The 15,834-nt window shown below is 41.2% G+C and overlaps 1 protein-coding gene across 1 annotated transcript in view; it reads right to left on the bottom strand.

The window, feature by feature from the left end:
* LOC138643194 (potassium channel subfamily K member 1-like) overlaps positions 1-15,834 on the bottom strand; it is a 55,883-nt gene that overhangs the window by 23,700 nt on the left and 16,349 nt on the right. The window contains exon 2 of the mRNA XM_069732069.1: positions 8,231-8,626. Within this exon, the coding sequence (XP_069588170.1) occupies positions 8,231-8,626 (396 nt within the window). The remainder of the gene's footprint in view (positions 1-8,230; positions 8,627-15,834) is intronic.

A 15,834-nucleotide genomic window follows, 5' to 3' on the forward strand; every position in this document is an offset into this window, starting at 1 on the left:
AGCTATCACTAACAATCCAACATGAGGACAGAAGGGTTGTTAATATGATCTTTCCATCCCCATAAACCATGCATGTTGTCGGCAGAGCATCCCCTGTCTGTATGCCGTGAAATGCTGACGTCAATGAAGATTTATTGGTTCACATTAACGTTACAATCATTTTGTTCTCTCGTTGGCTGATCGGCAGCATGTTTACACATCGTGAACGAATAGTTATGAGTTGTCTTTTGCCTATTATCTACCCATGTACATGGGCTTTAAAGGGAACCTGTCACCCCAAAAATCGCGGGTGAGGTAAGCCCACCGGCATCAGGGGCTTATCTACAGCATTCTGTAATGCTGTAGATAAGCCAACGATGTTACCTGAAAGAGGAGTAAAAGACGTTAGATTATACTTACCCATGGGCAGTCCCGCTGCTGGTCAGGTCAGATGGGTGTCTCTGGTCCGCTGCGGCGCCTCCCATCTTCTTTCCATGACGTCCTCTTCTGATCTTCAGCCACGGCTCCGGCGCAGGCGTACTTTGTCTGCCCTGTTGAGGGCAGAGCAAAGTACTGCAATGCGCAGGCGCCGGGCCTCTCTGACCTTTCCGGTGCCTGCACACTGCAGTACTTTGTTGTGCAAAGTACGCCTGCGCCGGAGCCGTGGCTGAAGATCAGAAGAGAACGTCATGGAAAAAAGATGGGAGGCGCCGCAGCGGACCAGAGACACCCATCTGACCTGACCAGCAGCGGGACCGCCCCTGGGTAAGTATAATCTAACGTCTTTCTCCTCTTTCAGGTAACATCGTGGGCTTACCTCACCCGCGGTATCAGGATCATATCCTCCAGCAACCCACCCACCTTAAGAACATCGCTCTATTGAAAACAGATTGTAATCACTGCGCAGCATCAGCCACGCTGCTAGACTGCAGTGGAGGACGATAACCTAGAGCATGAGCAAGAACATTAAAAATCCATACGTTTGGGAACAAAGAGGATTTTGAATAAGATTAAAATGTTGTCTGGCTTAAGACAATAGCAAAAACTTTCCTGGACTCCTACGAACTCTCATTCTACAACTTCTCATGGACAACACTGGCAGGCGCTCTACATCTTTATAGTCTGATAGACGCATCTTGAGAGATTACTTTGAAAGTAATGCATTCATCTGCACAGCTATTCTCTCGCAGGGTGACCTTTTACATACATAAAGGTGCATTTTAGCTGAAATTACACAGTACTCACTGTTCCCCTGTCCTGCCCAAGCATTGTGCCCCTTCACACTAGAGAGCTTGCATAGGAAATAATATATAGCATTGTAATACCAGCTGGGTTTTTAGAATAAGTAAAGGAATGTACCGGTACACAGAGTAGCCATACATAAAATGATTGGTAAAACAATCGGGATGCAGGATTGTGAGGACTATAATCATTTCCTGACCTTTCAGTAAAGAACTGAAACTTGATGGCACCACAGGAGCCCCTATTACCTCCATTACAGCTTCCATCTGTAGAAACTGGGAAGGCACAGGGAAAGCGGCCTTTCAGCCCCAGAGACATCCGCTAAAAGTGGAAAATCTGCAGCATCTACCGCACTAGCTCAGAAATACAGTGTTAAGTTCATCTTCCTGTGCAAAGTGTCAAAACATGTCACTCAATTTTAGAACATTTCCTTGTTTCTGTGTTAAATATTAATTATTAATTGAATTATTCTTATTCTCAATTATGTACTGAGCACATTGCTTCTTGCTGACATTACAAAACGTTATTTCTGTGTATGTAGCTCAGAGTATAAGTCAACACCATATAGAGGGTGGACTGTGGGACATATGGTCTGTGGGACATATAAATAACGTCTCTTAGGAGGGTGGGGGCTTGTCACGTGGGGAGCTGTCACCTCCTGACTTCACATCATTCTTCATGGACATCAGACAAGTCACTCAAGGAAGGAACAGCTGATAGCCATGATTTTACTCCATGAAAGAAAGACAACTTCTCCATCTCAGAAACAATGAGGAACAAGCGCTGATATTTATAAATGGACAATCTGTTCGTAACTATTTCATCTATTTTTCTGTTTTGCTGCAATGTGTTTTTTCTGTGGACAATTCAATAAACCACTACATTTTTTATGAGAAAATCATGACATTTTTTTCTTTAAAAGTAACGCACCTGGTAAGGTACTGATTAAATAAATGTGCGAAATAAGCATATTTAACATTCTGACAGTTTATTTTTCTTGGAATTTCTGTCTTCAGCATGCTCGAAAAATGTTCAAGTCCCCGCGTCTGCACGTCTTGCGGACTTTCGACAGCTACAACTCTTATCCGAGCATATTCGCTCATCACTAGTGATCAATCAACTTAACCCCTTAGTGACGGGGCCAAATTTTTTTAAATCTGACCAGTGTCAATTTATCTGGTAATAACTCTGGAACACTTCAACATATCCCAGTAATTTTGAAACTATTTTTTCATGGCACATTATAAATGTATAATAATGCTAAATTTAGGTTGATATGTTTTGTGTTTATAGAAAATATCAGAAATTTGACAAAAATGTAAAAAAAAAAAATTATATCTTGGAACAGTGTTAGCCAGTAGATAGAAAAATATTTAGAATTGAGAGTCCTCAGTGGTCGATACCTTTTAATGGCTAACTGAAAAGATGGTAACAAATTGCAAGCTTTCGAGACTACACAGGTCTCTTCATCAGGCAAAGATTAAAACAAATTCTGAAGAATCACATATTTATGCACAACATAGCATAGAAAAAAAAGGGAAAAAACCATGGATAAGACAGGTGACATGAAGCAGAATTCATGTCCATAATGTTATAATTTGGGAGACAAAAATGCATTGCCACAGGTAGATCCATTCTTTTTTCTCTTATTGTGTGGTGGCGAGAATTCATTCTTGTTCTAAGCTTTTGCCCCGTCTCCCCCACATACAGACCCCCAGTTGGACATTTAGTACAAATAATTAGGTACACCACATTAGAAGTGACACAGCTGAAAGTACCTGGGATCCTGTCCTGATAAAGATAAAGATCCCCAATTCACATCAGGACTACAAGATCCCCGGTACTTTTAGCTGTGTCACTTCTAATGTGGTGTACCTAATTATTTGTACTAAATGTCCAACTGGGGGTCTGTATGTAGGGGAGACAGGGCAAAAGCTTAGAACAAGAATTAATTATCACCACCACACCATAAGAGAAAAAAGAATGGATCTACCTTTGGCAATACATTTTGGTCTCCCAAATTATAACATTATGGACATGAAATTACTTGTGTTAAAAGGTAACTTCAAATCTCAGAGAGACAGAAGAGTCTGGGAATGTAAACTGATGACAACCTTTGACACTCTCTCTGCAGGAATGAATGTGTCGCATGGATTTATGTCTTTTTACATCAACTAAGGAACTTGCCCCTCAGACTATGAGGGGTCATCACAACAGAACTAGACCCCAATAAAACAATCCTTATCTAAGAACTGGCCCAATATTTTTGGACATAACTGTTTATCACTCATGGTAATTCTGCTTCATGCCACCTGTCTTATCCATGGTTTTTCCCTTATTTTTTCTATGCTATGTTGTGCATAAATATGTGATTCTTCAGAATTTGTTTTAGTCTTTGCCTGATGAAGAGACCTTTGTAGTCTCGAAAGCTTGCAATTTGTTACCATCTTTTCAGTTAGTCATTAAAAAGTATCAACCACTGAGGACTCTCAAAGCTAAATATATTTTAAATTTTTTTTTGAAATTTTCAAACTTTGAATGATTATCCCTTTAATCCAGATAGTCATACCACACAAAACATCAATAAATAACATTTCCCTCATGTCTGCTTTACATCAACACCATTTGTAAAATGTTATTTTATTTTGTTAGCATTTTAGGAGGTTTAAAAATGTAGCAGTCATTTTTCATGGAAATTTACAAAAGTTTTTTTTGTTTTTTTAAAGGGACCTATACAGGTTTGAAGTGACTTTGGGGGCCCAATATATTGGAAAACCTCCAAAAGTGATACCATTTTAAAAACAGCACCCCCTTTCATATGGAAAACTGCGGTTAGGTAGTCAGCACCCTCTGACATATTGAAAACTGCGGTCAGGTAGTTTATTAACCCTTCAGGTGCTTTTCAGGAATAAATACAAAGTGACATGACAGGAATGAAAAAGTGTATTTTTACCACCTAAATGTCGCTAACTACAGAACAGCTCACTGTAGCCGGCAGACTAAGGCTGTTATTTGACTGTGAATTGCCATGAAAAACATCAGGACCACACAATCATGATCTCAGAGTGCCAATGAGGTTTAATAGGAAGACCCCACATTACATTAACAATTTATGTTATGTAGTCACTATTGACAGAAGCATCTAAGGGGTTAAACAGATTTGGATGGTGCCAACACTGATTGTGGCTGATGCAGTAAGTTGTCAGCTATAGTGCACAGCCGACAGCTGCTGGATTCTCACCTGTATGGGGATGTTATGCTCTTATATCTCAGGTTAGTAAAGACGTATTGGCGGTCATTAAGGGGGATCAAATTTAATGGTGCCCCACTTCTTAACATGTATATTTTAGAGGCAACATTGTAAAGTGAACCTGTCACATTGAAAATGGTATCTGACCTGAGGGCAGCATGTTATAGAGCAGGAGGAGCTGATCAGACTGATCTACATTTTTAAGGAGAAAGTTTTAGTAAAGTTTGCATTTTATTCATTAAAATCCCTGGTATTTGTAGCATTGGAGTACAATGGTCAGTCCCTATATGACTATGTAGAGATAGCTATGAGTTATTAGCAAGACCACCCACTGGACACTATACTGAATCCTTTCCCATAAATCTATATATCATTTCGTTCAGCTTCTTCTCACCATAGTGTTCACAGATCAAACTGCATGTACAATGTGACAGGTTTATGTAATATCTTAACATACCTTCAATATGCCTTAAAATTAGCGACAAATTAAAAAGACTGACCATCATGTCCAAACCGAAAGACAAATGTGAACAGGTGCAAGCTAATACAGCCACTCTATATGTAACTAACAAATTAAATCTGCACTCAATCACTATAGTATATAAGCATTGAATATATGAAATTGGAACTGCATTACTGCTATAGAAAATAAGTTTAAAAAAAAATGAAGGTACTTAGCACATAAATTGGGGACCTTCTCAGCCCAGGAGAGTTCTGTAAGGTTAGGGTCCCAGCAGAGTGCAGTTTTAATTTGCCACATACTTGACATATTGATCTGTGGAGAATGGGCAGATCCCTCATTTAGTTGCATCTGCTCTTAAGGCCCCCATACACATTGACATTTCAGATTTCGGGAATAGGTTTCAGCTGGACTGGCCGACCATCTAATCTAAAATTTGTATCGGTACTCTGACATTATATTCGCGGAGGGAACGATTGGGTCACTTGAACTCAAACGTCCATCTATTTTGTTTTTTTGAAGATAAGCAGCTGTTTGTTGCCTCTTTCCATGCTTAAAAAGGAAGCGGTCACTGGGTTTTCCCAATATAAACTATGGCCATCACCTTTAATGCCCATTTTACAGTCATGGCCAAAAGTATTGACACCCCTGCAATTCTGTCAGATAATACTCAGTTTCTTCCTGAGAATGATTGCAAACACAAATTATTTGGTATTATCTTCATTTAATTTGTCTTAAAAGAAAAAACACAAAAGAGAATGAAGCAAAAAGCAAAACATTGATCATTTCACACAAAACTCCAAAAATGGGCCAGACAAAAGTATTGGCACCCTCAGCCTAATACTTGGTTGCACAAACTTTAGCGAAAATAACTGCGACCAATCGCTTCTGGTAACCATCAACGAGTTTCTTACAATGCTCTGCTGGAATTTTAGACCATTCTTCTTTGGCAAACTGCTCCAGGTCCCTGATATTTGAAGGGTGCCTTCTCCAAACTGCCATTTTTAGATCTCTCCACAGGTGTTCTCTGGGATTCAGGTCTGAACTCATTACTGGCCACCTTAGAAGTCTCCAGTACTTTCTCTCAAACCATTTTCTAGTTTTTTGAAGTGTGTTTTGGGTCATTGTCCTGCTGGAAGACCCATGACCTCTGGGGGAGACCCAGCTTTCTCACACTGGGCCCTACATTATGCTGGTAGTCTTCAGACTTCATAATGCCATGCACACGGTCAAGCAGTCCAGTACCAGAGGCAGCAAAGAAACCCCAAAACATCAGGGAACCTCCGCCATATTTGACTGTAGGGACTGTGTTCTTATCCTTGAATGCCTCTTTTTTTCTCCTGTAAACTCTATGTTGATGCCTTTGCCCAAAAAGCTCTACGTTTGTCTCATCTGACCAGAGAACATTCTTCCAAAACATTTTAGGCTTTTTCAGGTAAGTTTTGGCAAACTCCAGCCTGGCTTTTTTATGTCTCGGGGTAAGAAGTGGGGTCTTCCTTGGTCTCCTACCATACAGTCCCTTTTCATTCAGGCGCCGACGGATAGTACGGGTTGACACTGTTGTACCCTCGGATTGCAGGGCAGCTTGAACTTGTTTGGATGTTAGTCGAGGTTCTTTTTTCCAACATCCGCACAATCTTGCGTTGAAATCTCTTGTCAATTTTTAATTTCCGTCCACATCTAGGGAGGTTAGCCACAGTGCCATGGGCTTTAAACTTCTTGATGACACTGCGCACGGTAGACACAAGAACATTCAGGTCTTTGGAGATGGACTTGTAGCCTTGAGATTGCTCATGCTTCCTCACAATTTGGTTTCTCAAGTCCTCAGACAGATCTTTGGTCTTCTTTCTTTTCTCCATGCTCAATGTGGTACACACAAGGACACAGGACAGAGGTTGAGTCAACTTTAATCCATGTCAACTGGCTGCAAGTGTGATTTACTTATTGCCAACACCTGTTAGGTGCCACAGGTAAGTTACAGGTGCGGTTAATTACACAAATTAGAGAAGCATCACATGATTTTTCCAACAGTGCCAATACTTTTGTCCACCCCTTTTTTATGTTTGGTGTGGAATTATATCCAATTTGGCTTTAGGACAATTCTTTTTGTGTTTTTTTAATTTAAGACAAATTAAATGAAGATAATACCAAATAATTTGTGTTTGCAATCATTTTCAGGAAGAAATTGAGTATTATCTGACAGAATTGCAGGGGTGTCAATACTTTTGGCCATGACTGTACAACATTCTAATAAGCTGTGTGTAAATCCCCAATACACTCTGCATAGCCCAAGAAATGCATTTTATAATCCCCCCGCACCATACGGTGTGGTCCGGTATGATGAGTGTCACTGGTCTGGTATGATGAGTGTCACTGGTCTTGCTTCAGCGCCTTTTCTTTCCTTGCAACCACTGTTCTCCTTCATGTGGATGATGCGTCCCATGTCATCCACACAATGCCCCCTAATCACTCTCATACACAGGCTGCTGAGGTCAGAACAAGGCACTATAATGCGCATGCGCTGGGAGAGGCCGAAGAGTGTCACTGACCTGGAAGAAAAACTGGTGCACGTGCATTACAGTACTTACTTTTGACATCAGCAGCCTGTGCAGGAGCATCATTGGGGACATTGTATGGATGACGTAGGACGTAGAATGTCTCATCCACATGAAGCAGTGAAGGGCAGAGCAAAGTATGCCGTGCAGGAGCATTTTTGTATAAGGGGGAGTTGCAAGAGTTAGCCATCTTATGTCTTTAGGCACCTTAAGGCCCCAAACACATTGGACTCATGTCAGCAAACCCACCAATATCTGTCAATTGGCTAAGATACTAATTAGTGATAAGCAAAGCCTTGAGACATTTACGAGGTGCGGGGACTCTAACATATCATTCGAGCACAGCGAAGACACTCGGGTAGCACCCGATCACACCTTATCCGAGCACCTTCGCTCATCACTAAAATTAATGTATATGATGAGGACATCCCAACGCTTCGCATAAAACATCGAGGAGAAAACGATCAGATGGATCAGACATTTGAATTTTTTTTCTCCAAGCACATGAGCCACTACCAGATGAGTCTGACAGCAGCTTAACGCCACTCTTTCCATAGAGATCACATTCGCTCAGTTGAGCCAAGTGTTTATATGGACTGGGGGTGGGGATGGAGGGGGAGTTGAGAGAGATTACTGTCAAACAAGCAAGATAATTTAATAAGGAGAACGTCCATGCATCTTATGTTCTAGCCAGGGATTCAGAAAAATTTAAGCATAAAATACTTATCTGTATGGTCTACTTACAGAGAACCAGAAGCTTGTATAGAGCTGGCATACGTTGACCGCTTTTCTCACCAGGAACATAATCTCCAAGGCCGACTGTACTCAAAGAAATGAAACAAAAATACAGGGCATCTACATAGCTCCAGTTTTCTTCGACACAATTAAAAACTATTGCAGGAATGAAAAAGGATGGGAGGGAGAGGAGGGAGATTAATACACCAGCATGGATCCACTCCAGCTTGTTCCTGGCAAAGTTACACCTAAGGAGAAGCACATGGATGGGCTTGTCACGAAGAAGAAACAGAAGGTTCTGGGCACCAATAGACAGTAGGGATAAAGTGAATGGGATTCCAACGATTGAATAGAACAGGCAAAATAGCTTTCCACTCTGTGAGATGGGAACAGGGTTTCCGTAACCTGCAGAAAATAAAACATTAACTTATTAAATTATTTCTGGAAAAACTACCAATATTTACAAAAAAAAGTGAAGCTGAAAAACTAGTTTGAATAAAAAAAAAAAAAATAAGACTACTTCCAAAATATTTTCATTGGAGTCCCATGATGTAAAGTTATCTGGGCTCTTAACATTATAATGGCAAGTTGGGTGAAGAAGGGCAACACAAAAGAATGTTGGTAGAAGCTACTGTAATGTGATGGCACAGAAAGTACACACAATACATAGGCCGGTGCAAGAGGAATTTAATACCGTTAGAGAATTTATGCTTAATAGTTAGTTAGTCTCCAGCACAATTTTCTGTGGTTACAATTAGGTTCAGGCTCTTCGCAGTTACAGAATGAAAATTTGATATCAATAGTTTGTACAAACGATGGGACACCATGATGATACTCATATGAAAATGTTTTGACTGCATTGTCAGGGATGGTTTGTTCCTCCCACAGAGCGTTCATCTACAACACAAATAGCGATTACTGTGCAGAACAGAAGATGATATTCTTCAGCAGCGGTAATTATACTTTGAGGTAGATGCCCTCAATAACACACAATTAGCAGATTCTATTCTGCTCTTCGTCCCAGGCAGATTACATCTTTCATGGCTTCTTTGCCACATCTCCAAACTGATACTTTATGCTAGGACCAAGCTCTACTCTCCGAACTCTCAAGTGACTTCCCGCAATGCCAAAACTGCCTGGTCTTTTTAATCTAGGCCCAGCTCTGTTCTCATGGTGGGTGTACTCATATGGTTTGGCAATACAATGTGAATAAAAGGTTCATGAACCAAATGCACAACAACAATTCCTGGATAGTATACAAAAGGTGACTGGGTTTCCAAGTCCAGACCTCCAATCACCTTCTAGATAAAAAGCATCCTATACATGGCTGATCAGTTCACATGAACCACTGAATACATAGCTTAGTTAAAGGCATCTACAACAATGTTTATAGGAAAAAATTATAATATATATATATATATATATATATATATATATATATTATATATAAAATTTTGCACAAAATAATCAGCTATTGATTACACATAGTATTGTAGACAAAAAATGTCCAACCACTTGAGGGTCCTTTGGAAACTGGTGAGTGCCAAATCATAGTCCACTCCTCAACACACAAAATCCCAAATTTGTTTTTGCAGTTCTGAATGAAAAAAAAAAAAAAAACACACATGAGAGTCCTTTAGCAAAATTCAAAATGGACCCCAATTATAGTGTACAGTTTCTGCTATCCAGGACTGATTGTTTTTCCCTCTCCATGGTCCACGTTTCCTGGGCGAAATTTCCATCTACTCTTTCGAGAAGAGTTCGGAACACGTTCTTGCCACCCCATAGCAAAATATATGAGATCAACCAGGGCTGTCCAATACCAGCCACATGGGCTACCTGGTGGTACTAACTAATCCAGCCCTTTACTACTTTTGAGTACTCCATAGATTGTGTCATCTCTGGTTATATTGTGATACATTTTACCCACTTAAAATAGGTTGCTCCTACGTACTCCCCCTCCAATTCCTCGTTACTGGTTGGTTACATTATTTGGCACTAATGGAGTGGAAATAATTGAGATGCCTGTCTCTTTGTAAAACTATTTTATAAATCAAGTACAAACAAACCCTTCTTTGACTATCAGAGATAATGCAGGATAATTCATGGAGCGACCTTACACAGAAAGGACTGAGCTGTGAAAAGACTGTCAGTCACAGGAGCAACATGTATAATTCAGTGTATGTACCTGCAGGAAAATGGCTTCAATCAAGTCATCTCTGTCATGGCAGTGTGAATCAGCAGCCCCTAGAAATGCATTCTCCTTCGTGCCAATGCATCGTAATATATGTCATTTCTTTTAAGTAGTTCAACCAGTAGCTGGTGGGTTACTAAAATAGCGGCAGAGACTTAATAAAATCCACCAGGCTCAACCTTTGGTCCTACAGGGTTGATCCACAGGAAAGCAAAAATTTACACATTTTTAAGTAAAAAATGTGAGCAGTGCTTTAATAAGTTTGACATATTTTAGATACACTAAGGCCATAGTCCCAGGAGTGTAAATTTTTTTTCCTCCGCAAAAAAAAAAAAAACTGCCACACACTGACCAATGCAAGTGAATGGGATGCTTCAGACGAACAGCTTAAAGGGACACTGTCACCTGAATTTGGAGGGAACAATCTTCAGCCATGGAGGCGGGGTTTTGGGGTTTTTGATTCACCCTTTCCTTACCCGCTGGCTGCATGCTGGCTGCAATATTGGATTGAAGTTCATGCTCTGTCCTCCATAGTACACGCCTGCACAAGGCAATCTTGCCTTGCGCAGGCGTGTACTACGGAGGACAGAGAATGAACTTCAATCCAATATTGCAGCCAGCATGCAGCCAGCGGGTAAGGAAAGGGTGAATCAAAAACCCCAAAACCCCGCCTCCATGGCTGAAGATTGTTCCCTCCAAATTCAGGTGACAGTGTCCCTTTAAGGCTGCCGTCACACTAGCAGTATTTGGTCAGTATTTCTCATCAGTATTTGTAAGCCAAAACCAGGAGTGGAGCAATTAGAGGAAAAGTATAATAGAAACATATGCACCACTTCTGTATTTATCACCCACTCCTGGTTTTGGCTTACAAATACTGATGTAAAATACTGACCAAATACTGATAGTGTGACGGCAGCCTTAGGCTACTTTCACACTAGCGTTTTCTGCAATCCGTCACAATGCGTCGTTTTGCAGAAAAAACGCATCCTGTAAAAGTGCTTGCAGGATGCGTTTTTTCCCCATAGACTTGCATTGACGACGCATTTGCGACGGATTGCCACACGTCGCATCCGTCGAGCGACGGATGCGTCGTGCTTTTGCGGACCGTCGGGAGAAAAAAAACGCTACATGTAACGTTTTTTTCTCCTGACGGACTGCTTTTTTCTGACCACGCATGCGCGGCCGGAACTCCGCCCCCACCTCCCCGCACCTTACAATGGGGCAGCGGATGCTCCGGAAAAATGCATCCGCTGCACCCATTGTGCAGTGCAGCAAACACTAGCGTCGGAATCTCTCCCCAACGCATTGCGATGGGGAGATTCCGACGCTAGAGTGAAAGAAGCCTTACTCATGGCCTGACGGTCTGTATGTTAAATTTAAAAAAAAAAAAAAAAACATTTTAGTTTCAAAAAGTTTTATTGAAATTTCAACATTCAACAATTATAAAACATAGTTTAAATGTGAGTATGCTCCCTCGCAGGGGAGTCTATTAACGAGAAATAAAAGAACACATACCTATCATGGATGAAAGGGGGGACACTACAAAGACAACACAAGGAATAAACATGGAGGGTAAGGGGGTCTGCATTTACATTTTAATTTGTAACAAACTTTGTCCCCACAGATCAAATCACTATGGGGACAGACGTAGAGTCCGACTCAGGAGTAAATTAGGCTGCAAGTCCATCCATGGGCTCCATATCTTAAAAAACTGATCCCACATATCATTTCTAGTAGCCTCAATGCGTTCATAAAACATGATGTTAGTCATCCTCTCCTTGACCATTCGTAGCGACAATGTGGGGGACCTCCATTTCGAAGCAATGTGTATTTTAGTAGCCATAAAAAGAAAGGTAACCAACTTAAATAGGTTTTTAGGAAGAGTCGGGTGTCTCGCCCCAAGCAGAAAAACAGAGGCATCCAAATTGGTTTTTCTCCCAGCCAATTGGTCTACTAGCAGATTTATCTGTTGCCATAAGTTGGACACCACTGGGCATGTCCACCATATATGTTTCATATCCCCAGGTAAGTTACATCCCCGAAAGCATAATTCTGAGACATTCGGGAATATGCTATGGAGTTTAGTGGGCACAAGATATGTCCTATGAAGGACCTTGATCGAGGTTTCTACTAATGGTGATTGGTGACTGCCCTTAGATAGCGTGTCGCAGCACCTCCTCCAAGCCTCCACCGGCAGCTCGACACCCAACTCCTCCTCCCACCGTCTCATGAATCCCAATTTCTCCTGATCATAGGGTGGGTTTATAATTGAGTAAAGCAAAGATATCGTCCCTCTTCCCATTGGATCGGAAAGGCACTTTTGTTCATACCCGGAGACGGGAACGGGACGTTTACCTTGAGTTAGACCACCTGCAAAATGTAAGACCTGATTGATGTGCATTGTTTCTCTAATCGGGGGTTCAAACTTCCTTATGAACTCTGCTCTATCCATCAGGACATTGAAAGGGTTGCATAGGTGCTTAATTGTGGTAATCCCCCTCAATATCCACCATGTATATAAATGTGGATCGAGACCAGGAGTGAACATCGGGTTACCTAATATAGAGGTCAAAGGTGAGGGATCAGATTGCAACGAGTTTTTGAATCTAACTCTTCTCCATAAACTGAAAGAGTGGGCTGTATAAGGAGCTGTTATGAAAAGTTCTTTGGGGATTTTTCCCGTATACCACATTAGGCCTGGTAATGAAAGCGGCTTAATAAGATGTGACTCCAAGTGAACCCACCTTGGTTTGTTATTTTGGGCGCAGATATTCGTTAGTTGTGCTATTTGTGCTGCTTTGTAGTAAAGAGATAGATTTGGGAGCGAAACTCCACCATGTCTTCTGTGGAAGAACATTAATTTTGGGGGGATTCTGGCCCTTTTGTTCTGCCATACGAATTTAGAGATCGTAGCGTGGAGGCCTGCAAAAGTTTTAGCTGAGATCGGTATTGGGAGGGATCTAAAAAGGTACAAAAACCGAGGAAGAGTCACCATTTTTACTGTATGGATTCTACCCAGCCAAGATAGGTTCAGTGATGCCCATCTGGACAAGTCAGTGTGGAGATTCTGTATAAGTGGCGTGTAGTTCCACTTGTAAAGGGTCGCCCTATTTGTTGTAATATTTATTCCCAAGTAAGTTAGGTAGTTGTCCCTCTTTGTAAATTTAAATTGGGAAGTGATAGTATCCTGTACAGCTTTACTAGTATTGAGAAAAAGAGCTTCCGATTTATCTATATTAATTTTAAGTCCTGAGATGTCTTCAAATGTATGGAGCAGAGAAAGGAGATTGGGGATCGTTATATGAGGGTTGGTAATAGCCAAAAGGAGGTCATCTGCGAACAAGCTTACTTTATATTGTTCGCCTAGATTAGACAACCCAGTGATGTTCTGATTTGTTCTAATGGCTTCTGCCAAAGGCTCCATGGCTAGAGCAAATAGCGCCGGGGAGAGAGGGCATCCCTGTCTGGTACCACGTTGGATAGATATGGGTGAAGGCTTTAATGTTGGGAGTTTTAAATATGCTGTGGGGTAATCATAAAGTAATTTAATACACTCTACGAACTCCCGAGTGAAACCAAATTTAGAAAGGACATGGAAGAGGTAATTCCAGGAGAGCGAGTCGAATGCCTTCTCAATATCCAAGGCTAATATTAAAAGTTGTTCCTTGCGAGAATTTGCCGTGTGAATAAGGTTAATATTACGTCTTATATTATCGGGGCCTGCCTAGACGGTATGAACCCTACCTGATCTCTGTGAATTAGAGAGGGCAGTATGTGATTTATTCTACTTGTAATAATTGCAGTGAATATTTTTAAATCCATGTTTAATAATGAAATAGGCCTAAAGTTTTTGGTCAATAAATGGTCTTATTTTGGCTTGGGTAGAACCGTAACATGAGAAACTAGGAACTCCGGAGGCATTTTTGAGCCGTGAAGGCGAGCATCTCCAAATTTTTTGATATGGGGTGAGAGAATTTCTGTAAATTTTTGGTAATATATGGCCGTGAGCCCATCAGGGCCAGGGGCCTTCCCCTTTTTCAGCGTTTTAATGACTGATTGAATCTCCTCAATAGATATTTCGGAGTGGAGTTGTTTAGCTAGTGCGTCTGTGATTTTAGGCAGGTGAAGGTTTTGTAAAAATTGTCGTATCGGGTGAGGCGATAGGGGCCTGGGCTGGGCGTATAGGTTTTGGTAATATTCATGGAATGTCCTATATATTTTGTCTGGATGGGACGAAATCCTTCCCGAGCTATCTTTTATCGAGAAAATCGTGTTGATCATTTCCCTAGAACGTAACTTGCGGGCTAACAGTTTACTCGGCTTATTAGCGAATTTATAAAATTTGGCTTGTGTCCAAGTTAATGCCTTCTCAGTCCTATTGGTGAGGACGGCATCTAATTGAATTTTAGTTTCCTGAATTTGTTTAGAGAGGTAGAGGGAAGTAGACATCTGATTGGCCTGCTCTAATTTTGCTAATTTGTTTTCTAATCTAGTCTGAAGTTCTGTTCTTGCTTTTTTCTTTTGGGCTGCCAACTTAATCAGCGAGCCCGTTATGTATTTCTTGTGTGCCATCCAGACAATTCCAGGGGATACGTCTCCTGAGCTATTAAATTTAAAGCATTCGGTTAATTCATCCTTAATTGTATTTGTGATCACATGGTCAGTAAGTAGTGATTCGTTAAGTCTCCATCTGTATAAGCTAGAGGTGGACACGTTGAATTTGAATACCGAGAGAACGGCATCATGATCAGACCATGCAGAATGTACATGGCGTGAGTATAGGACTGTGGGTAGGGAGGAGGTTTTTGTCAGCTGAAGATCTATCCTAGAGTATGTTTTGTGAGCGGGAGAGTAGTACGTATAACCTCTATTATTGCCATTCATCTCTCTCCATAAGTCTGCTAGGTGATGGTCCTTCAGTAATCGGAGAACTCTTTTCCTCTCATTTTTAGTGATGTCAGTGCGTCTTATGGCGTTGCTATCTAATGTTGGATTTATCGTGAAATTGAAATCCCCGCACCAGATCAGCTGGAATGAGTAGGTATCTAGCTTGTTTAAAATGGATTTAAAAACTAGAACCTGAGTGGAGGCCGGGAAATAGCTACCGTATATACTCGAGTATAAGCCGACCCGAGTATAAGCCGACCCCCCTAATTTTGCCACAAAAAACTGGGAAAACTTATTGACTCGAGTATAAGCCTAGGGTGGAAATGCAGCATTTACCGGTGAATTTCAAAAATAAAAATAGATCATTATTTCCCCATAGCTGTGCCATATAGTGCTCTGCACCGTTCATATTTCCCCATAGGTGTGAACCATATAGTGCTCTGCACCGTTCATTGTGCCCCCTAGCTGTGCCATATACGGTGCTCTGCACCGTTCACTGTGCCCCATAGCTGTGCCATATACGGTGCTCTGC

This window comes from Ranitomeya imitator, chromosome 1 (assembly GCF_032444005.1).
Source record: "Ranitomeya imitator isolate aRanImi1 chromosome 1, aRanImi1.pri, whole genome shotgun sequence".
In the NCBI taxonomy this organism is placed as follows: domain Eukaryota; kingdom Metazoa; phylum Chordata; class Amphibia; order Anura; family Dendrobatidae; genus Ranitomeya; species Ranitomeya imitator.